Source organism: Thamnophis elegans, chromosome 2 (assembly GCF_009769535.1).
Source record: "Thamnophis elegans isolate rThaEle1 chromosome 2, rThaEle1.pri, whole genome shotgun sequence".
NCBI classification, from domain to species: Eukaryota; Metazoa; Chordata; class Lepidosauria; order Squamata; family Colubridae; genus Thamnophis; species Thamnophis elegans.
Window position 1 is genome coordinate 12,383,927 of NC_045542.1, and position 26,001 is coordinate 12,409,927.

At 41.0% G+C, this 26,001-nt stretch overlaps 3 protein-coding genes and 1 long non-coding RNA gene across 8 annotated transcripts in view; 2 read left to right on the forward strand and 2 right to left on the reverse strand.

Moving 5' to 3' along the window:
- The window catches only part of ELK1 (ETS transcription factor ELK1), a 35,480-nt gene extending 31,965 nt beyond the window's left edge, over positions 1-3,515 (reverse strand). The window contains exon 1 of one of the 2 annotated variants that reach the window (XM_032210290.1): positions 1,162-3,515. In XM_032210290.1, coding sequence (XP_032066181.1) covers positions 1,162-1,207 — 46 coding nt within the window. In that variant the 5' untranslated portion in view covers positions 1,208-3,515. The other variant, XM_032210291.1, reaches the window with a different exon arrangement.
- Positions 3,516-4,927: 1,412 nt separating this feature from the next.
- On the reverse strand, positions 4,928-15,958 carry UXT (ubiquitously expressed prefoldin like chaperone). Of its 4 annotated transcripts, none has more exons than XM_032209594.1 (7): positions 15,877-15,958; positions 14,881-14,999; positions 14,664-14,745; positions 14,438-14,505; positions 9,224-9,331; positions 7,804-7,867; positions 4,928-5,283 (listed from the first exon to the last, which is right to left on the reverse strand). In XM_032209594.1, exons 2-7 carry the CDS (start codon positions 14,964-14,966, stop codon positions 5,224-5,226), a joined length of 468 nt encoding a protein of 155 aa, XP_032065485.1. In that variant the 5' UTR covers positions 14,967-14,999; positions 15,877-15,958; the 3' UTR covers positions 4,928-5,223. The 4 variants fall into 4 exon arrangements, with proteins under 4 accessions (XP_032065485.1, XP_032065481.1, XP_032065484.1 ...); XM_032209590.1 differs by lacking the exon at positions 4,928-5,283 and adding an exon at positions 7,036-7,376; XM_032209593.1 differs by lacking the exons at positions 4,928-5,283; positions 15,877-15,958 and adding exons at positions 7,036-7,376; positions 15,361-15,841.
- LOC116503288 lies at positions 10,328-13,292 on the forward strand. The gene is made up of 2 exons (XR_004254687.1): positions 10,328-10,943; positions 11,443-13,292. It is a non-coding gene; the product is annotated as an uncharacterized LOC116503288 (long non-coding RNA).
- An 82-nt stretch (positions 15,959-16,040) lies between the features above and the next one.
- LOC116503287 (ER membrane protein complex subunit 3-like) lies at positions 16,041-24,800 on the forward strand. The gene is made up of 8 exons (XM_032209595.1): positions 16,041-16,219; positions 18,187-18,244; positions 19,043-19,136; positions 21,218-21,322; positions 22,076-22,157; positions 22,284-22,363; positions 23,527-23,606; positions 24,343-24,800. Exons 1-8 carry the CDS (start codon positions 16,062-16,064, stop codon positions 24,451-24,453), a joined length of 768 nt encoding a protein of 255 aa, XP_032065486.1. The 5' UTR covers positions 16,041-16,061; the 3' UTR covers positions 24,454-24,800.
- Positions 24,801-26,001: the final 1,201 nt, after the last annotated feature.

Consider the following 26,001-nt stretch of genomic DNA (forward strand, 5'->3'; position numbering starts at 1 on the left):
GTATGCATGTGATTTCTATGCACTGTCGTGGTGAGAGACCTTCTAGCCATCCATATTTTTTTTTAAAAAAAGAATTAACTTGTGTTCACCTCTTTCATTTTCCCAAGAAGCACACAAAATACCCAGTTTGATGTTCCTGATTTTGGAGGAAAAGTATGTTACAGCAGGTCTGAGAGAAGAGTCACACAGAGTAAAGGCTTTTTCACCCACTCATTCCTCTCCTCCTGTTTCCTCGTCTCCACTTGTAAATGCCTATCTGGATTTGGCCTAAAGAAAGGATTTTAGGGCTGGATTTCCTAAAAATCTCATCAAATGCTGTAATCCAGCAGTAAATGTAGTGAAGGCTGTAGGGAAAGCTGGGAAAGACTACAGGCCTTATCAGAAGAGATGGAGGAACAAGTAAATACTTAGAAGAGAGGAAAAGCCCAGAATTATTTTTGACATGTAACTGACATGGGTTTGATGGTAAGAACATTTTGGTAATCTATGCTTCATGGGATTTTATTGTATTTTATGTTTGATGTCTTGCTCCAAACATGTCTTGTTTGTGTGCATACACACACACACACACAAACAAACACATAACAGGTAACACTTGAACAGGAGATCATAAAAATAGCTAGTGGTAAGACTCAAGATGTTTTTGTAGGAAATCAATGGGATGAAAGTGCCATGAACAGGAGAGATATGGTACCCCATCTCTCCTTTCCAAGTGAAAACAAAATTATTGTAAGGTAATGAAGCATAGGTGACATAAATCGCCTCTTTGGCTGCCAGGAGTCCCCATCTCAAATGCCCAGCAAAGGGGACCCACAAATAAACACACACAGTTTCACCCTGTTTGCACATCAATCCTCTCTCTCTCTTTTTTACCCAGATTTTAAGAAGGATGGGTTCACAATAATCTGAAAATGACTTCAGACTCAAGATTGGTAGAGGGACAGGTAATGATGTGTGCCTTCTTTCTGTCACTTTCCAATCATAGGTGTGGGAGGTGGGATCACTTGCCCCAAATGCCCATCTTTTCCCAAGCTGTCTAACCCAAAACCAGCTGTCAACTGGGAGGAGGGATCGTTACCTTCTGGATCTCTAAGGTCTTAGAGTTAGAGAAGAGGCGTGGAACGGGGGTCTCTCCTTCTCCCTCCATCGTCTACTACTCACCAGTGAGCATGGCGGCGCCCCCCAACCCAGATCCCGGCGGCTCCATGGGCTGGGTAGGGGGGCCCAGCTCTGCCGCCGGGGGGGTGAGTAGCTTGCCAGTCCGCTTGCTGTTTCCCAGGCGAGAACGACCTGCCTCGGTCCCCTAGTTCCCACTTTTCTTCTCAGTTCGACCGCTGGCCCTGTTGCTCTTTCCCACCACCTCTGCTGGTCCCACTTGAGGTTGCCGACCGGTCTCAAGTTGAGGCTCTCTCCGCTGGGATGGATCGCCGTCGGGAGGGCTCGGCGAGGCGGGCTCTCTCGCGTGGGGAGGCGACGAGTGTCCCCCGCAAGACCTTGACGTCGCCGGACCGCCTTGCCACACTCGGCGTGGGTGCTCGCTGGGATGTGCTGGGGAGGGTGAATGGGGGGGAAGGTGCGGGGAGGGGGAGAGGGGGCGGATCCGCTCTTCTTCCTGCCTCTGACGAGCCGTGCAGGCCGCTGGTTGCAGCGCCGGGGATGCAGCGGTGACGGCGCCTGTCACATGGAGAGAAGGCGGAGCTGGCAGCGGCCCGGGCGCCTCGTTCCGTCTCCTCTCTGCCTGGGGGCTGCACGGTGGTGTCCGCGGGTAGAAGCGCTCCAGGCAGAGTCCAGGGTCCGGTCCGAAGCCCGTGGAAGACTGGCGTGAACCCGATCCCTGCCGGAGCGAGGCGAGAGAAATTGAGGGGGCCTGGATCTCTGGAATCTGGCTCTCTCTGCTCAGGCCGAGGCAGGAGATCTATTGAAGCCAGGACGCCTGGGATTCTTTCCTAAAGCGCGGGTTACGGAGAGCCGAGAATCCCAGGCTGGGCTGACCGCTCTGGACCGGCGGGCTGGAGACGGCGCCAGAACTTCCTGGGTTGAAGATGGAGTGAGAGAGGATCCTTGCGAAACCCGAGCTTCTCGGCCTGTTGGATGCCAACTGCGGGAGGAGAGATTCCGGGACATCTAGGCTCTACCTCTAGACGAGGAAGTCCGCAAGGCTCTTGCAAATGCGGAAGGGGACGGGGCTCCTTTCAGCAGTGTTAGGACTAACATTCCCACCATTCCCAGATGCCATGAGGACACCTGTTTGGAGAAAGCTGGGCTGGAAAAAGTTAGGACCCAGAAGTGAGATAGGCGCGGGTGGGGGGGGGGGGAGATGTCCATTCCTCCGCTACTCCAGCCAAACATCGCCGCCCCCTCCGCCCACCTTGCGAGGGGGGGGGTAGATCTTGCCTTCGTGGCAGCCAGCCCACGACCTCCTCGCCCCCTTCGCCTGATCCTTATTTGCCCCTTGGTTACCACGGCAACGGAAAGCCACCATGACAGCTGAGGCAAGGCAAAAAAAAAGGGGGTGGGTGGGTGGGAGAGAAATAAGATGCTGCCATGGTAACCTCTGGCCCTAGAAGGATAGGATTGTTCAAAAGGCTCCATTCCTTTCCTAAAGGAAAGTTTCCCAGGCCTAGACTGGCTGGGGAAAGGGATTGAGGGAGGGGTGATGACCTTTGGCGGGTTAGGAGGCTTTATTTTGTAAAATGAGGGGGGGGATGACATTTTTGCTCTCCCCAAATGCCATCAGAATCAGGAGCAGCAAGGTCATAGTCCATTTTTTGCAATTAGTCCTAGGAAAGCTACTTATCACAGAAGCAGCTCATCGGCACAACAGTGATTATAAACAAATTTTGGGATGCTTATCAGGATTATTAAGGTAAAATATTATAATTGCTTTAACCAGAGTTCAGTGAACTATAATCTCATACTGATCTAACAAATAGAAAATCCTACTTTTCAACAGAAATTAAAGGAGGTTGCTCTCTGCTGTGCCACTGAATTCAGTAACATCCTAAATCTTAAGTGACCTAGGCAGGCTTTTGCTTTAGCAGTTTAATGCCATTGGCTTTATTTATATGTACAGTATTTATTAGATATTCAATAGAATTTCCAAAGGAGTTAAAATTAACATTAAAAACATTAAAATGTTGACATAAATGTGCATGCAAATGTAAACTGGCAAATGACGCACATTAATTGGTTTTTATATCCTGTTTCAGAAAAAGTCATGTTTTGAAAAGATTTTGTAACAAGGATGTTACAAAATGATTAGAAGTGTTTTTCATTCAAATATGTAGGTTGCACTGAAAAGGCATTTTGCATGCAAAATGGTTGAAATTGAGACATTTTGCATAACCTAAAACAAATTTATCACAAATTTCAGCATTCTTGACTCTGGATTGCCATTTAAAGAATCATCTTGGGGATTATCATTTTGTGTACTTGTGTTTGCAAACTCTTCTCTGGACCCAGCCTTCTCTGGACCCAGCTATCCTTAAAAATTACCGTCCAGTCTGCAACCTCCCTTTTGTAGGGAAGGTTGTTGAGAAGGTGGTGGCCTTTCAACTCCGACGGACCTTGGATGAAGCAGATTATCTAGATCCCTTTCAGTCGGGTTTCAGGCCTGGTTACTCCACCGAAACTGCTTTGGTCACGCTGACCGATGATCTCTGGCGGACCAGGGATAGAGGACATTCCTCTATCCTGGTGCTTCTTGACCTCTCAGCAGCCTTCAATACCATCGACCATGGTATCCTTCTGTGACTGGGGGAGGTGGGAGTGGGAGGCACCGTTCTACGGTGGTTCTCCTCTTACCTCTCGGATAGGTCGCAGTCGGTGTTGGTTGGAGGACAGAGGTCGACCCCTAGGCCCCTAAAGTATGGGGTGCCTCAGGGCTCGGTCCTGTCCCCTCTCCTATTTAACATCTACATGAAGCCGCTGGGTGAGATCATTCGCCGGCACGGGATCAAATACCACCAATATGCAGACGATACCCAGTTGTATCTGTCTGCCCCGTGCCAACTCAGCGAAGCGGTAGAAGTGATGTGCCAGTGCCTGGAAGCTGTCAGGGAGCCTGGGAGTAAACAAGCTGGCACTCAATCCAGACAACACTGAGTGGCTATTGATGTTGCCCCCCAAGGACGGTCCAGATATTCCATCTCTCAGCCTGGGGGGGTGAAACTCTACACCCCTCAGAGAGGGTCTGCAACTTGGGTGTCCTCCTGGACTCGCAGCTGACATTAGAACACCACCTGTCGGCTGTGACCAGGGGGGCTTTTGCCCAGGTTCGCCTGGTGCACCAGTTGCGGCCCTACCTGGACCGGGAGGCACTTCAAATGGTCACTCATGCCCTCGTCACCTCTAGGCTTGATTACTGCAATGCGCTCTACATGGGGCTGTCCCTGAAGAGTGTTCGGAGACTACAGTTGGTCCAGAATGCGGCCGCGCGAGCGATATCGGGTGTACCTAGATACACCCATGTTACACCTATCCTCCGCGAGCTGCACTGGCTTCTCATCGGTCTCCGAACCTGCTTCAAGGTGCTGGTTATTACCTTTAAAGCCCTACATGGCTTGGGACCTGGATATCTGCGGGACCGCTGCCTGCCACATACCTCCCAATGACCTATAAGATCTCACAGGCTGGGCCTCCTCTGGGTGCCGTCGACCGGGCAATGCCGGTTGACGACCACTCGGGGGAGAGCTTTCCCTGTAGCTGCTCCGGCCCTGTGGAACGATCTGCCCGCGGAGATCCGGACCCTTCCCATTCTCTCTGCCTTCCGAAAAGCCACTAAAACCTGGCTGTTCCAGCAGGCCTGGGGCTGTTGACCCCAAAATGAGGTCCAGCCCCATCTAGAACTGAGTGTATGGTGTGTTGTTTTTAAATCTATCTTTTCTTTTCCCTATGTTTTAGTTTTTGACTTTATTTTTGTATTTGTAAGCCGCCCGGAGTCCTACGGGATTGGGCGGCATATAAATTTTATTAAATTCAAAATCTTTCATCTAATTAACTTTTACAAACTTGGGACTTTATTCTGATTCCAAAACCATTAGCATTATTACCCCCTGCCCAGGATTCCTAAGCATGGTAACTTCATCTCACAACTAAGCATAGAAGAACCAGAGGAATCTGCAGATGTCATGAAAAGAGATTTCTAGCTTGCTGGAAGGGGAAGACTAGAGCTAGCTTCAAATTTTAAGGGGGCTTTGAATAATGACATCCATCATGCAAATTTTATCTCAGTTCACAGAAGCAGAGAGGTGTGGAAAATGTTTCAGAAGATGCCATGGTTTTCTGGAGAGTAAAAACAAAGGAGAGAAATAGTTTCAGACTTGCAAGAGTCTGTTAATGTAACCTTAAAAACTAATATTCATTGCTGTGCTTCACGGACTACTTCAAAGGGCTAACATCTAGCTTGTTGAGCAGCCCACATGCAAATGGTCACAGTGCCTTCCTACTGCCTTTCTTGAATTTAAGTAATGCATACCTTGCAATCCACCTATCACCTTAGCCACCATATATCCACACAACTCTCCATCTTACTTAACTACCAGTAACAGCCATGCAAGCTACAGGTCTATGCATGGTTCACTCCAAAATTGCAATACTTAGCAGAATTAGATCAATCCGTGGCACGACAAAACCGCGCTAGTCAAAATCGCGGTGATAAAATCGTGGCGCTAAAGCCGGGACGTCATCACCGCGCGTCATCACCGCCGCGACAACAGAAGGGCGCTTTAAAACGGCGCCGCGGCAGAAAGCCGACTTCAGTTAAGGTAAGGGTTAGGATTAGGTTTAGGGGTTTGTTTTAGGGTTAGGTTTAGCGTTAAGTTTAGGGTTAGGTTTAGGGTACTGAGTGCTTGGGAATGCGCGAATTTGCCCTCCGCGATTATGTCATCACAGGGTCGCGTTTTTCCTTAGCGCTTAGAACGGCGTGAATTAGTCTTCCCGCTTATGTCTCCGCGGATAAGGGCTTCGCGCATTTGTGGTGGAACCGATCAATCTACTGGGTTTATTCAGAGACTACACTTAAGCCAGTCAGCTAAATGCTGAGCAGGTGCATTTGCACGTGTTAAGCTTGTATACAGTAGAATAATTTCTACTGTAATAATTTCTATTAGATTTTTTTTCCAGAGTGTGGCTTAACATATTAGGTAGCCTAGTCTATTTGAACAATGTATGGGTTAATGTTGGTCAAATTGAGCTATGAAAATTGTGATAAAAAGAAAGGGAAGGTCCACCTAGAAAATGGGCTAACTCAATCAAGTGAAGAGCGTTATGTGAAAGGACACTGAGTCACTAAAGTAAGAAGCAGGTAAATCAGTCCCAACTCATCACTTCCTCCCAATTATCTGTTTCTGATTTATACACGGGAATCAGTATTTTATAATCAGGACAGGAAAAAATCCTATTAAAGTAACAGTCGCTCTGCTGGATATGGTCAAGGCCAATTTTGTCAGCTCCTTTGTTTCTCTCAGTAGCCAGTCAAGATACCTTTAGAATGTTTGCAAGATGGAGATGGAGACATACCCCTCATTCACTTCTCCACTCTGTTCTTCTGCAAGAGGTATTTGGAGGCATTTAATTTCTAGCCTGGCCTTATCCTTTATCAAATGTGGTAAGCAGAAGTATTCACAATATTCCAGATGCTGTGTGAGGGCATTGCACTGCAGGTTTTTTTTCCCCCAGGGTGTTAACATGAATACAACTGAAGTGTACAATTGATGGTAGTTACATTTTGAAAGGGAGGTCCTCTCTATGTTAAAATTTCATGATCAAAAAAGCAATAAATAATCGTAATACTAAAATTGTTCTATTGTATCAAAAAGTTCATGAAATCTTTCTATAAATCATACAAATATATCTTATTTTTACTTTTTATATTTTATTTATTTTGATAGGAATAAAAGGTTATAAATATAAAATAAACAAGGAAAAAGTAAAGATGTCAACTTTGCACAAGTAAAAGCAGAGGCTATTCTTATAAATCGAAGCACAACTTAATGGAATAGATACTGAAAATGGAAGGAAGATAAGAGTCCAGAATCCAGTACAAATACATAATCTTTATTAATACAATTATTTTTAAAATGAAACACTAAAATTGGAAGACATGGAGGAAGTTCAAAGAACCTAACACCCTCACTAAAAGTGGAGCTGTTCTTCCTCACGTTACTGTGTCCCCGCATGTCACATCATGTCACTGTCTCTCATTCACCAGTTTCTCCCCATGCATGCAGCCCTTACTGTAGCAAAAAATCCAATCAAATTTTCTTCTAGAAAACCAAAATTACTCCCTGTGGATCATAGAAGATGGATACCTAGAGGAAAACATCGTTTCTGTTCTCCTCAGGCAGATCTTTGAAACCTTGCAGTTCACGTAATCCCTTCGGAAAGAAAAGGAAGATGAGATTCAGGTTTCTCTACTGATTCCTTTTATTTTCTTTTATAGTATAATCACGATTCCAAACTATACAAGAAAAAATATCCTCTTTGTTTCATAAAGGAGCTTTCTTGATCTGATGTGGGACAAAAGCACCTAACCGCTTCAGCCTGTATGGTACAGGACCACACTAGTTATGGAAGATGGAAATAGCCATCCAACATATCTGCCAACATTGCGGCTTGGGGAAGTCAGAACAGTAGCCTAGGAAAGAGCAGGTCTTGCTAATTCTGCACAATTACTCTTTTCTTCAAGTCTAGTTCCAACCCACCATCATTTCTTTCTCTGCTTGCCAGAAGAATGAATGCCATCTGCCACATCCCCCCATTTCTCCCCCAACAGTAAAAACTTTGCTGACCACATCCCATTACCTCTAAAACCATCCGGATATTGGCTTTTATTCTGGCGGAATCTTTAGTAAGAGTTTCACTGAGCCTGTCAAAAAACAGAAAAAATCCATAGGAGATAATGGAGAAGGAAAGGTTGGCCTGGTAAATCATAACAGCTCTTGATCGCCCATTGATGAAGACAATATGGCATACAGGGAGGACCTATTTTTATAGTGCATGCTGGGAAATTTATCTGAATATGAATAAGAATGCAGTCCTATATGAACCCATCAAAGTTCAAACTCCACTGAATGCAAACATGGATTAAGCTGCACAAAAGAAAAGGAGGACATTTTTTTTTTCTGCATAAGACTTCATCTATGCTTGCTCGGCTCAATATTTTATAGTTTGCTGGAGCCTATAGAAGTAAAAAGAGGACATGTCCAGCTATGATGTAGAATTTAGCTGCACACAATTCAGGCTCACCCTCCACAGAATTTGGTCTCGCATTTTCAAAGTTATTGATGTCACTTCACTACCCATTTCCAATTCTACACTGCGGAGAAGTCATTTTAATTGTGGCTTAGTTTACATTTAGTTTGGTTACCATTACAATTCAGCTACCATTCCTATTTCACAAATGATCTATTCTCCATCATCTGTGGTTGGAAATTGCCTTTACACTTATAGAAAGGCACTTTTTAAATGCAGTGGATAATTGCATTATTATAAGTTATTTTGCCAGCCAGCTGACTAGAAGCATGGTCTGAACAGGAGGAAATAATTTACAAAAGGTATTACCACTAATGGCTAGTATTTAAGGATATAATCCAATTAGCAAAATTATACTCCATAAATTCAAAATTCAGAAACTACACTGAAAACCACTTTAGGAGCCAATCTTGCTTCTAATCATACACTTGCAGCCTCCTTGTCCTTTCAATCTCCTCACTTTATAAATACAGTACCATTTCATAAAGTTGTAGCCATGACTAATGATATATAGCTGCATGAAATTTATACCAATACCATAAAGATGCACTGAGTTTACATTAATTTACATGCGATGACATTCTTTCCAAACCCTGTGAATGTTATTTCTATGATGGCCGATGATGTCAGATTCCTTAGCCACATGCACAACAATACAAACTGCAGATTTTTCTATGCCAGAGTGACTATTAACCATGTTAAGTCAGTAATATGTACATGCGCTAAAAGAATACATGGATCTACTGAATCAAATATTTATTTTAAAAAATGGCTGTACTATAATATTGTCTCATCTTGTACATACATTCAAGAAGCGTGTTCTGCTTATAGCAGCCAGAAAATATGCTACTAAAGAACAGCTAGAGAAGCATACTAACCCTAGGTTTATCACATAGGACATAACAGAGCAAATCATCTTTCAGTAATGAGGTGAGAATAGAAAATATAAAGACTAAATTCTTCTACTCACTCATTAAGCAACTTTGTCTTCTTCTCAATGAAGGTTAGCGCCTCAGGTAGAGTCAGCTCCACAAAGAACCCATAACCCAGAGCTACAAACATGGTGGATGTATCAGGCCTATAGGCAGGAAAAGGAAACTGAATACAATTGGCATTTAATGCAGCCACAGAGATAACCAAAATAGCAACTGGGATTCTGTCTGCTGAGTATAAAAGATCAAATCACATGTTCTGCTAAATTACACGAGTTTGTTTCATTTTGAATTGTACAGATCTAACCATTTATAATTTCTTTAATAAAGGCTAAGGAAATCGTGGTTGCATATTATGTAAATCCAATCACAGTTTATATTATTTAAAAAATTGCAAATATATCTCAAAGAAAATGAGTCATCTCTTCCTATTTTCTTCATGAAAGGTAAACTGGCAGACATTAGGAAGATTTGAAATGTAAAATATACCATGTTAAGGTAGAATATACTGAAATTAGTTAATGAACCAAGAAAAAAATGGAGTATAGTAAACAAAGCATACAATGTAGTACAGTAAAGATTTCCTTCAGTTGAGATCAACTTCTTGGTAATTTCATGAATATTAGCTCTGTTGGAAGCAAAATGGAAATTGTTTGCCACTCTTTATCTGGGAATTTTTTCAAGCTTCACTATCTAGCTTCCAGATCCAGGATTTCCTGGTTTTTTCCTATCCAAATACTATCCAGATCTGTTCCTATATAGCATTTTTTGGATTAGTGCAAGCCAGCTAAATACTGCCGTGCATCCAGTGTTTCTTTTTCCAGTTTTGAAATATTTGGGTGATAGCAGTATAACCGAAAGTAACAAAATAGATGGGATGGGTTAATTTTTTTCCTACAAGAGGAAAAAAGATCTAAGAGCAGGAAAGCAAAGTGAAAGAGAGGTGACCTTGTACATGGTTTTCTATAAACTGTTGTACTTCTTGAGCCAAGGTGGCGCAGTGGTTAAATGCAGCACTGCAGGCTACTGCTAGATCAGCAGGTCAGCGGTTCAAATCTCACCGGCTCAGGGTTGACTCAGCCTTCCATCCTTCCGAGGTGGGTAAAATGAGGACCCAGATTGTTGGGGGCAATATGCTGACTCTCTGTAAACCGCTTAGAGAGGGCTGAAAGCCCTATGAAGCGGTATATAAGTCTACTGCTATTGCTATTCTCTACCCCCATACATATATACCGGTACATGTAAAGTTAACTTTCTAATATATTACACTTGTTCTACTGTAGGATGACATAGAAAGAGAGCACCAGGTTGTCCAGTAAACCACCAATACCTTTTAAGGGTGCCTCAACATTCAGGGATGATAAAAGAAGAAACAGTTGAAAAGAATAGGCAAGACGTACAATAGAGTGCAATAAAAATCTGCCTGGTAAATTTAACCCTTTTCGTAATCCCAAAGGTGCTTTTTCAAGAGGCAACTGCACTTTCTTGTTTTTCTTTGAAGACGTATCAATTCTCATTCAAGAAGTTTCTTCAATTCTGACTGGATGGTAGGAAATGGAAGGATTTTTGTAATGTTTCAACAGGGTTTATTTCTCTTCTGTTCTTCCCAGCTATTTCTTCCCCTTGTTTTATCTCCATCCAGTTTTCATCTTCTTTCTTTCCTCTCCCCTTCCCAGGGCAGCTCCACATTCCCACATCATGTGGAAGGAGAGAAACATGCTCATGTGTATGGGTTGTATTTGAAGATAGCAACTACAGGTAATCTTTGGCGTACAATCATTTAATGATGGTTCAAAGTTACGATAGCCTTGGAAAAAATGTTTTACAATTTGTCCTCACACGTGACTGTCACAGCATCCTCCAGTCACATGATCACAATTTATGATCTTCCCAGCTGGTTTCTGACAAAAAAAGTCAATTGGGGAAGCTGGATTTGCTTAACTAAAATGGTGGTTTATTTTTAGATAAAAATGGGTAAACATAAATGTAAACCCAGGTCTGGTGACATGATGACTCACTTTAACATCTGCTCTGATAGAAATTCATGTCCCGATTGTTGTTAAGTCAACAACAAATAGAGTTAACTTATTTTAAAGACAATGTATGCTAATTAATCAATTTATAAGACCTGAGAGATTATTATTATTATTTATCAACAATTACCTATCTTTGTTAAATATTTTTCATTCTTATACAGGATGCCAGATTTTCATCATTGTGTTTTTGTTTGACAAACACAATCTCTTTCTGCTTACAGTTAGTGTGTGTTCACACTATCCTTGGCCCTCTGCTATTAGGAAGAGGAAAGAAAGAAGCGTTACTTCACACTCAGCCACCTGTCTTTATACTGGGCAATGCTAGTGGGAAAGCAGCCTAAATTTGGCTCTCTTTCTGCACATTATCTTTCAATGCACAACCTTTTGTTCTTAACCAAGAATGAGTTCATCTGGGGACAAAATATCCACAAATCATCATCATCCATTTGTAATGAAGTTGTAGATTTCATAACACTAATATTTAGGGAAAAGCAGAGAACATTTTTATATCATATGTTCCCAGGCTGAAAAATGAAATGTTAATATTTTTTATTTATAGGGAAATTTGGTTAAGAGAGTTAACTCTGTTCAGATGCATATTCTGACAGATGGGGTGGGGAGAGTCAAGAGAAAAGACAAGACTTTCACTACTTGTCTCTCTTCTGACTTTGCCTTTTTTCAATGTTCCATTTTCTTTTCATTTCTAACACCATTTGTTAAAAACAATGCTTCCTAAACTAGCAGAATCGCCTTAGACAGCAAGATGGGCCGCATATATATATTTAATAAATAAATGTATATGTACGGTATGTATTTTTTAAAAATCCTGAACCTAAAAACATTTTATTGTGCAGCCCAAAGTGTTTTCTCCAGAATATTTTACTACTAAGAATAGCCTGAGTGCATGACTCATCATTCTGAGCATGTTTCTTGATTGAGGGGATGGAGAACTAAAAGTCCAAATCATACAGAGAAATTGCAGGCAATCTCCTCAGCAGATTTACCCATTAGTCCAACAAAAATCTTTGATTAAATCATTTTTCACACTTCACTTAGAGCTTTCTCATGCAATACAACATGAAAATTAAGGTTTTAGAAAAGATCTGGATGTTTTGTTTGGGGATTAGGCTGCAAATTACAGCATACAGAATATAAATGGTGCCCTGTAAATAAATTTCAGCCTTTACAGCTGTCCTATGACAGCCTAACCAAAAAGGAAATCATTTACAAGAACTTAGCACAAATTACTTTCAAAAGTTTAACTTAGGAACCCTATTGTGCTATTCTTTCCTTACATTTAAAGAAGATAATTTTAATTTTCTGGATTTTTTTCTAATGAAATGTATTTCAACCTTTTGACAAGTGTTTCAGGTTAAGAAAAAAAAATAAGATTGGGCCATGAGAAGATGTATAGATTCCTTGTTATATTATAAATCAGGTTATATAATATTAAAATATAGGGCCATGATGGCGAACCTATGGCCACTTGCCAGAGGTGGCACACAGAGTCCTCTCTGGGCATGCACGCAGTCGTCAGCTGCTCTTCTGGTTTCCGGCATACACATCCATTTTCCAGGGCATTTTTAGGCCATTTTCCAGCACAGTTTTAGGCCATTTTTACTCAAAATATGCCTCCGAAATGGCCTGAAAACAGTGCAAAAAACGGTTTCAAACCGGCCCAAAGCAGGCCATTTTTTTCAGGCCATTTGGGGGCTAAAAACAGTCCGAAAAACAACTTGAAAACGGCCAAAAAACAGGCATGCACACTGGCCAGCTGGTTTTCAGGTTTCCGGCACTCCAGTCTCACACACATGCACGCATTCTAGTTTGGGCACTCGGTGCCCAAAAGGTTTGCCATCACTGATATAGGGGTATTCAAAGGTGGGAGAGTCAAGGCAGAAAAATAGTTTTCAATAAGAAATAGATAAATCTGTGAAGACTGAAACTATCAGTGGTTATTAATTATGACAGTTATAAAAATATGATATATGACACACTATTCTAGTGTGAATATTTTTACAATATTTTTAAGAATGGCAGGAAGTTACCTGGCCTATTTTAAAATCCAAACCAAGACAAGATATTTTGAGTACAGATAGTCCTTGCCTTTCAACCACAACTGAGCTCAAAATTTGTGTTGAGACATTTGTTAAATTAGTTTTGCCCCATTTTATGACCTTCTTTGCCACAGTTGTTAAATGAATCACTGCAGTTGATAAGTTAGCACGGTTAAGTGAATCTGGTTTCCCCATTGATTTTGCTTGTCAAAATGTTGACAAATATAGGTGATCACATGACCTTGGGACACAGCAATGGTCATAAGTATCTGAAGTTTGATCACATGACCACAGACAAAGGTTGTAAATGTGAAAAATGGTCCTAAGTCACTTTTTTCAGTGCCTTGTAACTTTTAGCAGTCCTTAAATGAACAATGAGTTAGAGTTTAAGTGTATTATGTAATCATTGTTAAATATTTTATTCGTTAAATTGTTTTATCTAATTCCAAATTAATTATATTTATAATTTGCTTTTGGGACTTTTGGTCATAAATAAAATCATACCAGCCAAAAAAGAATAATACAAGAAGCTATAGTGTTTTTGTTCTTTTCACTGACTTCACAGTCAATCACTGTGAAAAACAGGATGCCAGTTCAGATTAATCCAGCATGCAATTTTTTTATCCTCCACCAGATACTCTTTAATAGCTGAAATCCTTCAAACCTATCACTCACATGCAGGTAGATCATATTAGTGTTATGAAGAATAATAATCACCAATATTAATCACTTATAAATTTCAAAGTATATTTGTATATCTAATCTCGCTACAAAAATATTATCATTTCTATTTATCTTCATTAAATCCTTTAGACTTTAGCATTTGTATGATTGGCAATCATTGAAGAAGTGCAGCCTTCTTCTCAATCATGAAGAAAATTAAATAATCGATGAATAAACTGTCACAATTGATTTGACTGCTACTACAACAAACTTAACTGCTAGTAGATACACAAAGATCACTTCTCTTGCAAGAGAATTGGACTAATAGCCCTTTGTCTCATTTCAACTATTGCGATTTTACCAGTTGGTTCTTATGAAAGGCATAAAAATAGTATTTTTAACTGAATTTCTCAAAAGTTGCAGAACATATAAAAAAGCATAAAAGACTAGAATGTTGTATGATATTGAATACATGAAAGATCAGTGAGCTACTCACACTTCTGCATTGACATAGAAATGGCAGCCTAGATCCACTTGAGTTTTCAGCTCCTGGCTTCCTGTTTCCTAAAAGAAAATAACAAATTTACCTGGGGCACAACAGCTCTTAATTCTTATTTCCTAGTGTCTATTACAACAGGGTACTACTACATCACATGGTTGAAAAGTAGTATAAAAAGTATATTTCATAAATCTTTCCAAAGTAGTTAAGAGTTTTTAATTACCTGTAAACGTTCAATAATGTTCTTGAGTTGCAAATACTGAGCAATCTTTTCATAAATCTCATCTCGCTGCTCCAACACTTTCCTGTAGGGAAATATCAATGTCTGAAATATCTATATCAATGACTAAGAGATCTAGAAAGCATGACACATGATGGGTTAACTGCAGTGAGGTAGTTAAAAGGAGGACTTGGAAAGTATTTTTTAAAAAATCACTCACTTAAGGTCTCTCTGCAAAACATCACTGATAAATGCTTCATACTGAAGCACCTTCTCTTGTAGTTGCTGTTCACTAAGCATCACCATGAGACTTCCACCAAAAATATTAGTAAATAGATCCTGGAGTGGAAAATAATAAAGTTAATTGGAAAAAAGAATATGTACAACTAGGAAAGAAAGGAAAAAAAACAGATTTTGAAAAGTTAGTCCATTTGCTTTTGCAAATGATATTTTGTATTGTCTACAAAAACCCTGTAGGCAAATATACCCCATTTTTCTCCCCATCATTTCCCTTTTTTCGGCAATTTTTATAATTATCTAATTTGAATATTTATCCCAGGTCAGCCCATGAAACCCAGAAGTGCACATTCAGGTACAATAAGGGCGGCAGAATTCCTTATCCTTTCTCGAAAACGCAAGCATGCAATCTACAAAAGATAGAAAAGCAGCTCCGACGCGTCGCCCTACAAGCAGCAAGCACCAAGGAGCCCCGTCCCTTCACTACATCCAGGGTCCTACGACTTTAAAAACGAGGTTAAGTCTCTCCTCGGACTCAGGCTCGCTTCCAAGCACGTCAGAAAAGAAGGGAGCTAGGAGGGAGAAACCTTTGCCCTCCTCCACCCGACCCATAACAGCTTTATGTATCCAGTGAAAGCCGCCAAATTAGGGGGGGGGGGGGCAAAAATTAAAGCAACGCTCTTCTTTTCCCGCTCTAAGACAGGAGGCGGTTCCTGTCGGCTCGGCGTCTGAGAAATCAAGTGGTTTTATTAAATTGGGATTAATTTATAAATTAATCCCAATTTAATTATGGGGCAGCCTCGCCCGACCTGGTGAACTTCCAGATGTGAGGGCGTTTTAACTTTCCAATAGTGGCCGGGAATAGGGAGAGGGGCACCAATTTAGGGCAACTACCCTGCTGCCATGTTTTTTTTTGGGGGGGGGGAAATAATCGCTATCGCTTCTGATAACAATGTGAGGGCGGCCATTCTTCCTTTACCCGAGTCTCCCTCCAGTTTTCATTCGGGCTCCCGAGACGGTAAGGTACATAAACATGACATCGGAAGTGAACGGTACTTCCGGTTGACAGGCGCTCCCGCCGCCTTCGTCTCGTTGCAGCCCGGCTCGCCTCAATGATTAAGGAGGCTCTCTCTTTGATTCCGCGGTCTCTCTCTCGCGCGCGCGATGACGGTGCCGGATCTGCGGCTGGACCCTTCCATTCGCTTCTGGATTCTGCTGCCCGTGGCCTGGATCGCGGCAGCTGTGGGGATTCTGCGCCTGCGCGTGGCGAAGTTGCTGCGCGGCGAGCGCGAGCCGGCCTGGCCTGAGCAACGGCAAGACACGTGAGTCACGGGGGGGGGGGGCGGGGGGGTGCTGCGAATGACGCGCCGACGTTCCAAAGGACGGGGGAAGGTGAGATGCGCGACCTCGCTGGAACGGTTGAAAGTCCGGGGATTCTGTGGCACTTTTGGCATTCTGGCGGGGGAATTCTGGGACTTGAAGTCCACAACGTCTCAAGGTTGCCAAGTTTGAAAACAACCGAGCAACAAATAGGTAGGAACCCCATCAAGAATTCTCCGTCAATTCTTGGCGGGGTTGCTACTTCTCTCTTGCCTGGTTTTGTTTCAAACTAGGCAACTTTCAGACTTGTGGACTTCCAAGTCCCAGAATTCCCCAGCCAATATGCCAAAGCTAGAAAGCCAAACTGGTTCCTGTGATCAAAATCCAGAGGCTTGGCACTGGGTTCATACTTAGGACCATTGCTGTGCCCCAAAGTTATGCGGTTGCCTTTTGCAACCTTTTCACTAGCCAAGTCAATGGGAAAACCAGATTTACATAACAATTGGGTTACTAACTCATCAACAGCAGGGACTGACTTAACAACTATGGCAAGAAAGGTTGTAAATGGGACAAAACTCAATGTCTCGCTTAACAACATAAATATTGGGCTCAATTGTGGCCGTAAGTTGAGGACTACCTGTACTCAACACCTAACTCAGTTTAATATAAATCTAGTGATAATATAAAATCAAAATGCTCACCAGCAGCAATAAATACAACATTAAACAGACTCACAGTCTGCCCCGTCTTTTAGTCAGTCTGAAACAAGCATATTTTTCATCTTTCCTGAAAAAGGGGGTGAAAAGTTGAAGAGAGACCTTACATAAAAAGAATTCCATAATGTTTACATTAGGGAGCAACAGTCTTTTTCTTTTTGATGGTTCTCAGCTAAGAATAAGCAAATATTAAACTTCAAGATATCACCATAAACTTGTATTTCTTAAACTGTCTTCCACAAACTTCCTCAAAAACACTAAAGAACATACTACCTTTTTCTTCATGGCGTCTTTGTGAAAAGTGGATTTTCATCAGGCTACAATCAAGCTCAAACATCAGGAAAATTATGCTCATTCTTTTTTAAAAACCAGTTCTTATTCCGGATGTAGAAAAAATACAAGCTTGCACATCCTAGTAATGATTTATATAATTGGTGCATTAAATGTAAGAGAAAATGAAGAATATGAACATATTTTTATTTCAATATTCTTTGCATTTCCCTTCCCCCTTTTTAAAGAAACGCAAGCGTTGTACTCCCTATTGGGGATATTTCTTTTGAAACATTCATGGAAACGTAGATATTTTCAGCTATGTATCATATACTTTTTGTGAAGATCCAAGGCAATCCCATTGTGTTTTTAAATCACTTACAATACCATGTCTCCATAATGCAACTCTGCAGTTCCCCAAGTGGCTTCCAATGATATCCCATGTAAAGATGCTGACTTCATGACACCTATATGAAGCTGTTGTAAAATATACTTTTTGAGTAGTTATTTTGCTGATCATGAGGAACACTGGAGGCAAAGAAGCCTTGCATGTTTTTTAATTGCCTATTTCCATTGTCATGTTAACGACATTTGAACTATGTCAACTAACAACTGCAAAAACATAAAGGGGAAGTCACAGTAGGAATCATGAACAGTTCTCATAATGCAAAAATCAAGGAGTTTGGTAGCACCTTTTTAAACTATCACATTTTATTAAAAGGACTTCTCATTTTTGAAACCAACAAAGCTTTTCTCCTACAATGTCTATAATATTGTATGGGATTCTAAGGGACCAATTAAATTTCATAGACTACTTCATCAGTGCCTTTAAAATGCTGCCTTAAGCAACAGTATATAGGTAGATTGTTTGTGGAGGAACAAAGTGTGGTTTGATGTAATATCCAGATTTGCACATGAGATAATCTCTTGGGCTAACAAACTTTATTAGTATTACAACTGAACTTGAGTGCTCTATCTGTCAGGCAAATTCTGACTCGCAGCCGCCTCTTGAGAGAAAATGGACGGTTCCTAACTCACCAGGTGAGAGAATGAAGTCAGCCCCTTCTTGAACACCCCTATTCCTTAGACAGATTTTGGCAGATGCCCATCAGAAGCTTCTTGGCATGAAGATATCTCCCAGCATTTCAAGCTGCATGTGCTTGTCCCTATCAAAACCAAAACTTTGCTAAGGATGCAGAATGAACTAACAAACATAACCAAAGTGGATTTTGCTGCTCCTGCTGTTGTTTTGTGATACTTATCTCAGGTTCTCTTGGATAACAGCTGTTCCTGGACCAAGACTGTTTTTGGATGACTTTTTCAATGAACTTTATTTTAACTTCTATATTGTCACTGTCTTCCAAGATTCTAGAATTGTTAGACTTATTGGTGGTATTATTTAAGGTTGTTCTTGTTTTGTAGGTTGCTCTGATAATATTATTTTAATCAGCATACATATTAGTATTTGACCTTTGCCTATGCATCTCCCTATCCACCTGACCCAAATCAAAATGACATTCATCATAATATGGCACTACAAACTATATGAACTTATGTGCTTATCTGGAATTAAAACTGGCTGGTCAGTGTGCTTGCTTTCTACATCTAGATGGATAGGATTGAACTTTAAGAGACTAGCTGAAGGCAAACCTACAACAGTGCTCTACCTATAAGTAAGGTATGCTAAAGATTTCAAATAGAATGCAAGAGAGGTACTGTAAGCAACTCTAAATAAAGGTAAATTTATAAATGAGATTGTCAACATGAACTATGTGTATTTTTCTTTTCTGAACAGCCCAAATTTCATCTCGAGTTTTGTCACTTTTTTATTTTTTCCAGGGATTTCTTATGCGCAAGCATTACTTCAATAATTCTGAGAATGGCTTCTTTCGCAAAACTAAACGCAAACTGCAGTCCCGAAATCCGCTGACAGGTAACAAGTATGACTGGTTTGTACTCAGAGGGGGTAGCAGAAGCACCTTAAGTGGACTCAGGCCAGTTTTTGTCATTTCCTGCCCTAGTTGAAAAGATTGTTATCTGTAGAGTCTCAGTTTTGGGTATCAATATTGACTGTAAAAATTTTGACGTATATCAGTCTTTTTCAAAATTGGCAATTTTAAGATATGTGGATTTCCCAGAATTCCCCAGCCTGCTGATGTATACATCTATTATTGAAGCTTTCTCAAAATAGTTTACCCTTCTTGCTGTTGTCACTGTTACATAAACCAGCCAAGGGGGATGGGGGGGCATTAAACAATGTTGTCTAAAGGATCTCTTGTCGATTCTGTTATGGAAAATATTTCTGTGTTGCTTCTGTGTGTGGCAGAAGGCTGTCAAGAAAGTTCACAAGTATTACACTCCATGTTTTGTAGGGGCATCCATTTGAATGTGTATTCTCTATTAGACTTTCATCCTTCCAAACACTAATTTTGCCATGACTTAGAGAATGAGAAATCTAGTGAATGGCTGGTTGAGATTTCCCTTTGCTTTTAATTCAGTAGGTAAATAGGAAGATTGCTCTGCTTCCAGTTTGCTCACGGCACCCATTCCTAATACAGAAATCATACTGCAGTTTTCCTTATCATACTGATAGGATTATATATTTGAGGTCCTATTGGATAGTCACACCCATCACCCTTTCTCTTTTGAGGGAAGCACAGCAATAAATAACATAGAAAAATAATATAAAATAGTATGCTAAAGGACTAAGACATAAGAGAAGGTAAATCTAGCTGATGTATCCTTGCCTCCACCATAACCTCACTGCTTTATAATTGTCTTTTAAAAAATTTCACTCTTTTTCCATCTAATTGAGGATCCTCCAGCCATATAGACATGGTCTTCCTCTTCTCAAGCCATTTGCTCTTATCTTATATTGTCATACACATTCTTTGGAGTATAAACATTAAATTATATAATCCTAAATTAGGCTAAGGTACATGATTATCCCTGTAAAAAGAAATGAGGTTTTGATAAAAGACAAGATTCAGAGTAGGGAGCAATTCCATTCCATCTTTTGACTTGTCATCTTGACTGACAGCAGGTTTCAAGGGCTGCTCTAGCAGATGGCTTTCTTAGCCTTGTTGGGATGCAAAGTTTCAAACCTGCCTTCCCCTATATAGTACATACAAAAAGCATGCCCAATTTATGCTGCCTCCTGCGCATGTCCTCCATTGTTCTGCCACCGAGTCTGGTTTCCTTACCCTTCATCTAATCTTTATCATCTTTCCTCAGTCTTCTTATTGGAGGGGAACCGTCTGAAATGCCTGGGAATGTAAGCAGATTGCTGCTTCTTTGGATCATTTTTGTCAAGATGTCTTCTTACATTAGCACCAACTGGAAAAGGAGGAAGGGCATTACCAAACTTCATAATAGGCCTGGAGGCTCCAGGCAGTTTATTTCTCCTAAGGCAGAGACACATAGCTTTTAGAAATTTTCAGAGTAGACTCAGTCACCTCTCCAAAGCCTCTATCATAGGTTGTTAAGTACACAACAGTAATCATATTAACTACAGTATTCAATTTTAAGTACACAACACTAACTTTAATTTTTGCCATTGCTCTGGCCATTAAATGTCAACCTCCAAAGTTTCATATCCGGGCCCTAAAGAATTCCTAATCTGTCAACTAAAATAAGTGCTTTAGTGTAGGACTTATGCTTAACTGCTTTCAAACATAGCCCATACTCTGCAACTAGCAGGCTTTGGTGGTCTGTGTATTAGGCTAATTAAATTTGTGTTTGACCAGATTCTTCCAGGCAGAAGAGAGCTCTTTGGGGCACCAAAACACTTTCCTTGGTTACCATGGTTCAAAATTGTCACCCCCATCCCTGTATTGTAATATTTAAGTACAGTAGGGATTACCCAAACGCAAACCACCGCAGATCAAAACTTTAAAAATAGGCCTGAGTGAAAGTTGACTTGGAGGCCCACTTTAATATGCTTTAAATATTCTGCAGTTTTTCTCTATTGTTAAACATGGTGAGGGCTCTAATTCAACACTTCCTTTCCTTTAGATCCCACAATGGTTACAGAGATGATGAAGGGCAACCTTATCGATGTTCTGCCCATGATTCTCATTGGAGGCTGGATCAACTGGGCCTTCTCTGGCTTTGTGGCTAGTGAGTGGAGGGGGAAACAGTGAGGGGAGGTGACAAAGCATTTTGTGTTTAGTTTCCTATTTGTTTGATATTCTCTGTTATTCAATGACTCCAATGACCTTCAGGCTTGTGAATATTGAGTTAAAATTATTACAGCCTGCAACACTATTGAAATAGAACCATTTTAATTAAAATAGTGAAATGATGAGGGGAGCAAGATGACTGCGCCAATAACTTTGCTAATGTACAATGTGGTTTACAGTTCTTAGTTTAGCTGGTCTGTGAGGTACACCTAGTTTTATACTTTTACAAATGTAGAAATGCAGGTGATTGGTTGCTTGCTGCCGTCCAGATATGCTGAGACTTCATTTCCCAGGACTATTCAGCCAGCAAGCTCGCTCAGTACATCTGAAAGGCACAGCCTGGGAATGGCTATCTGAACCATAAATAAGGAGGTTCACTTTGTTTACTTCTACCTTGAATTTTAGGTTAGCTGTACACCGCCCCGTGTTAATTTATAATACAGGAAAAAGAATGTAGAATTACCATTGTAGCAACATAATGGTCAGGTTTGGAATGCCTTGGGAAACAAAGCAATAAGGGTTACATGGTCCAGCAGTTTTAGTAGAAATTTTCATCTGATCTGGAGATGGGTGTCATATCTAAAGCAACAAGGAACAGCAGTTTGGAAAGGTTGGGGAGCTGGGGATTGAGTGGTGAGAGTAGAATTTGGAGGGAGAGGCAACTCTAATCCCTCTCCCTCCAACCTTCTAGCTAAGGTTCCCTTCCCCTTGACCCTGCGATTCAAGCCCATGTTGCAGCGTGGAATTAACCTGCCTTCCATGGATCCCTCATGGTAAGCCACCATCTGGCCCAGGCCTAGCCAGTCCTTTGGGTGGCAGGATGGGAAGAAGACATTGATTGTGGATTGGTGAGCAAGAAGGCTGTTCAGGATAGTTACTGAAAACTCTTCTTTTCCCAGGGTGAGTTCGGCATCCTGGTATTTCCTCAACGTCTTTGGACTCCGCAAAATATACAAGCACGTTCTGAGAGAGGATCCTGGTGAGAAATTGTTCAAAGGGAGGGAACCACGTGTGGGCTTAGTAGTCTTTCAAGTGAGCAAACTAACCTTGAGAGACCCGGATACAACGCTTGCAACTCCCAACTTCATGATTGCGTTGAAAAACAGGAAGAAAACATTCCGTAAACAGTAGAGTTGAGCGATGAGAATGCTAGAGGGGACAATGTAGCCTTAAATGGAGTTTGAATTGTTCCCAACTTACTGCATTGTCAGGTCTGGCTTTCAGATCTAGCTTTGTAAATGGTTACAGAAATAGGATGCTGTGCCTCCTACAAGTCCTATTTGCAGAACAGCATCTGCCACCTTCCTTTGTGGTATAATAAAAGCTCACTTGATGCATTGAATCACATTTTAGCTTAACCTACGGTATGAATTTAGTCTGCATGATTACTTATGGTTCAGTGTGTCGTGTGAATCTAGCAATTGGGTTAAGTAAACCATCTTATGAGTGCAGCATAAGAACTAAGTTTTATTTATTTCAACTTTCAGTCTAGTCTCTACTACTTTTTCAAGCAAGATTCAATATTTCAAGATTGTTTTGACTTATTCTTTTCCCAAAAGAAAATATCCAGCCAGCATTCAGCAATATCTTCATTCTAATTTTCTTAAAGAGTACATCCAGTTATGAATGTACACTTTATAATTGTTTTGTCCTTATAACTACAGAGAAATAATTTCTAGGATAGCTATATCAGTCTGTTATAATGGGGGAAACCTTTTAGTGTTCTGTAGTCTCAGATTCAAGATACACACATCTTCATAAGAGTAAATCTCACTAGGCAATTATAGTTTCCATATGTTCCTCTGGCTTCTTATGCTCTCCTAATAAACTTAATTCTTCTATAATGTAGAGCAGTGTTTCTCAACCTTGGCGACTTTAAGTCCTGTGGACTTCAACTCCCAGAATCCCCCAGCCAGCATAGCATAGCTGGCTGGGGAATTCTGGGAGTTGAAGTCCACAGGACTTAAAGTCGCCAAGGTTGAGAAACACTGATGTAGAGACTTTATACTTAATAAAATGTGGTCTGCTGAGTGTCTTGATGTTAGTTTCCATTCTGCCTCTGGCAGAATATTTGCTTACCAGTAGCCTAAGTAGGCTTTCATTCTCACAGATTTGCACTTACCTTTCTTTCCTTCACTGCAGAGCCAAGTCAGCTATTGCTCGAAGTTCAGTTCATGGGCCCAGTTATTCCTGCTCCACCAGATCCCAACAAGGCCTTCAAAGTAAGGTTCTTTATTCTATTGAATAATTCTACTGAAAAACATTAAGACAGGTGCAGGGAACCAGCTATTACCAAACTACAACTCCCAAGATCCCTCACCATTATCTATATTGACCGGGCTTCTATAAAAGTCGTAGAGGATCATAGGTTTTCAATTCATTGTGTGAACTTCTGTTTAATTATGATTGTCAAAATTTCCTTTAGATCGGAATATGCTCTGTCAGGAACATATTCCAACAATGGATGAGAAAACAAACTCATTTCATATAAAACAAAATTATAGTAAAAAAAAACCCACAAATTATTGGCTTAATATAGAACAGGAACAGGTAATCTTTTCCAGGAAATGGGCAGATGGGATTTTGAAAGCAAATGTCTTCATAAAATGCCTTCCAAGGCAGGCATGGCTATCACAAAACACCCTGTCAGTAAGTAGCAAATGGGTGGTATTACCCACACTACAGACACAGATACTTCCAAATACTTTAAATACTTAAAACCTTTCCCCTTTTTTCTGAATAATTGGGCATTCTTCCCACTCACCAATTTAAAAAAAACTCTTCCAAGACGTGCAATTTTTCTTAATGTGAAAACTAAATCTAGTGAAAGTCATTTAATTTGAAGCCTGGGCTTCGATTCTGCCACTCTCGTAGATGGTAGTGCATTTGGTGGATATAATACTTGAGAGTTACAGCATGGATTCGCAAATTACCAACAAACCCTTTCTTTTCTTTCAGGCTGAGTGGGAAGCCTTGGAATTGGTCTCTCACCACTGGGCACTTCAGGATGTTGAGGAACAGCTGATATCACAGGACCTCAAGTTGACCGGGATGTCCAGGCCATATTGAGCTCTATCAGTCCACTCTGGAGTACAGTCCTACGGAATGGCAGTGCCCAGAGACGCTCTGCTCATCACTACGAATTGGTGTGCCTGGTGTGCTAAAGTTGTGAAGTTGTGCTTGATATAATGGCAAAAGGCACTGACAGCGCTGAAAATCAATGATCATCAGTCTGATCAGGAAACGGTTTTAGAAACCTTGTGAAGAGCTGAAGCCTGGAATAGTGTCTGCTGCCATTTCCTGGTGTGCAGAGGAAGAGGAAAAAATGTGATAAATGTATCTGGAGGCTTCAGGTAGAAATTTAATGTATATGGTATTGCAGAATACTGAGTAATAAACCAAGGTAGCTGCAACTCTTCCTGCCCGATTGTTATTTTTTCAGGGACAGATTCTAAGAGGTGTTAACTAGACACCGAGTTTAAATACTTTTAACATAGCACTGAAATAACTCTTTGTGGGCACAACAGAGTAATCTCTAGCACAGTGTTTCTCAACCTTGGCCACTTGAAGATGTCTGGACTTCAACTCCCAGAATTCCCCAGCCAGCATTTACTGGCTGGGGAATTCTGGGAGTTGAAGTCCAGACATCTTCAAGTGGCCAAGGTTGAGAAACACTGCTCTAGCAAAAGGGAGAGCTAGATTGAAATTCTTAGGAGCTACAATTGCCTGATGTGAGCTGAGAAGCTTAGCAGATGTGGATGTTCTTGGTTTGTACTGACCGAAGCAAAATAGAAAACAAATCATTACACACCTTGGTTCAAAGCCCCACAAAGGGGAATAAAGCAAGGCAAAAAATGTACTCTGTGTGCATCCTGTAAGGGACAATACCAAGGGAAAAAGAGAGTCCATATGCCTTTTAAAAGAAGTTACTTTATGTACACATGCCAAAAAATATTTTCTTCTGCAAGATAACTTCAAGAGAAATAAAAGCTCAAAGAGTTAAGTGAAGGAATAATCTTCCAAACTCTTTAAGTAATTAAATGCACTATGTGCTCCTGCCAACAGTGAGTGTCCTGTGCTTGATCAACACTGCTTCCTGCTGTATTCCATCCACTGCATTGCGCACACAAACCTATTTACAAACTAGTGCAATCCCTGAGCCTAGAGGTACAACAGCAGTGGCAGCAGAGACTCAGTAAAGGGAAGAAGTTCAAAGTTTTGCTCCAACAGGGGATACACCTGGTAGGTATTCAGGCCAACTGAGAAGAAACTTCAACAGCTGGTAGCTAAGTTTCTCCTACAGTCCTTAGGCTTAAGGGAACTGTAACACAGTACAGACTGAAAATGGCTGTCTTCCCAAACAGGTTTGGATGCAAGAGTAAAAAGTAGGATTTTAGGGCTCAGTGGCTCACAGTCACCTTAATAACTGGAGAGGAGCTTCAGAAATTAGGAATAATACAAATTCAGAAACATGCACATGAGTTGCAGATTTCTACCAGATGCCGGGAGACAGGCAGGACAATATTGGAATTATTGCTTAATTGGGAAGCTAAAAGGAGGCACTTGGAAGGTAAATAACAGGAAAGAACATGGAGGGTGTGGGGTACATTTATCCAG

Excerpts from the sequence above, each read along its gene's own strand:
- LOC116503287 (XM_032209595.1), top strand. The coding sequence starts at position 16,062 with ATGACGGTGCCGGATCTGCGGCTGGACCCTTCCATTCGCTTCTGGATT. Across the intron at positions 16,220-18,186 it reads CCTGAGCAACGGCAAGACAC|GCAAATTCTGACTCGCAGCC; the intron begins GTGAGTCACGGG and ends TCTATCTGTCAG. Across the intron at positions 21,323-22,075 it reads CTTCTCTGGCTTTGTGGCTA|CTAAGGTTCCCTTCCCCTTG; the intron begins GTGAGTGGAGGG and ends CCAACCTTCTAG.
- UXT (XM_032209590.1), bottom strand. The coding sequence starts at position 14,966 with ATGGTGATGCTTAGTGAACAGCAACTACAAGAGAAGGTGCTTCAGTAT. Across the intron at positions 9,332-14,437 it reads TTCTATGTCAATGCAGAAGT|GCCTGATACATCCACCATGT; the intron begins GTGAGTAGCTCA and ends TCCTGCCTATAG. Across the intron at positions 7,868-9,223 it reads AAGACAAAGTTGCTTAATGA|GCTCAGTGAAACTCTTACTA; the intron begins GTGAGTAGAAGA and ends GTTTTTTGACAG.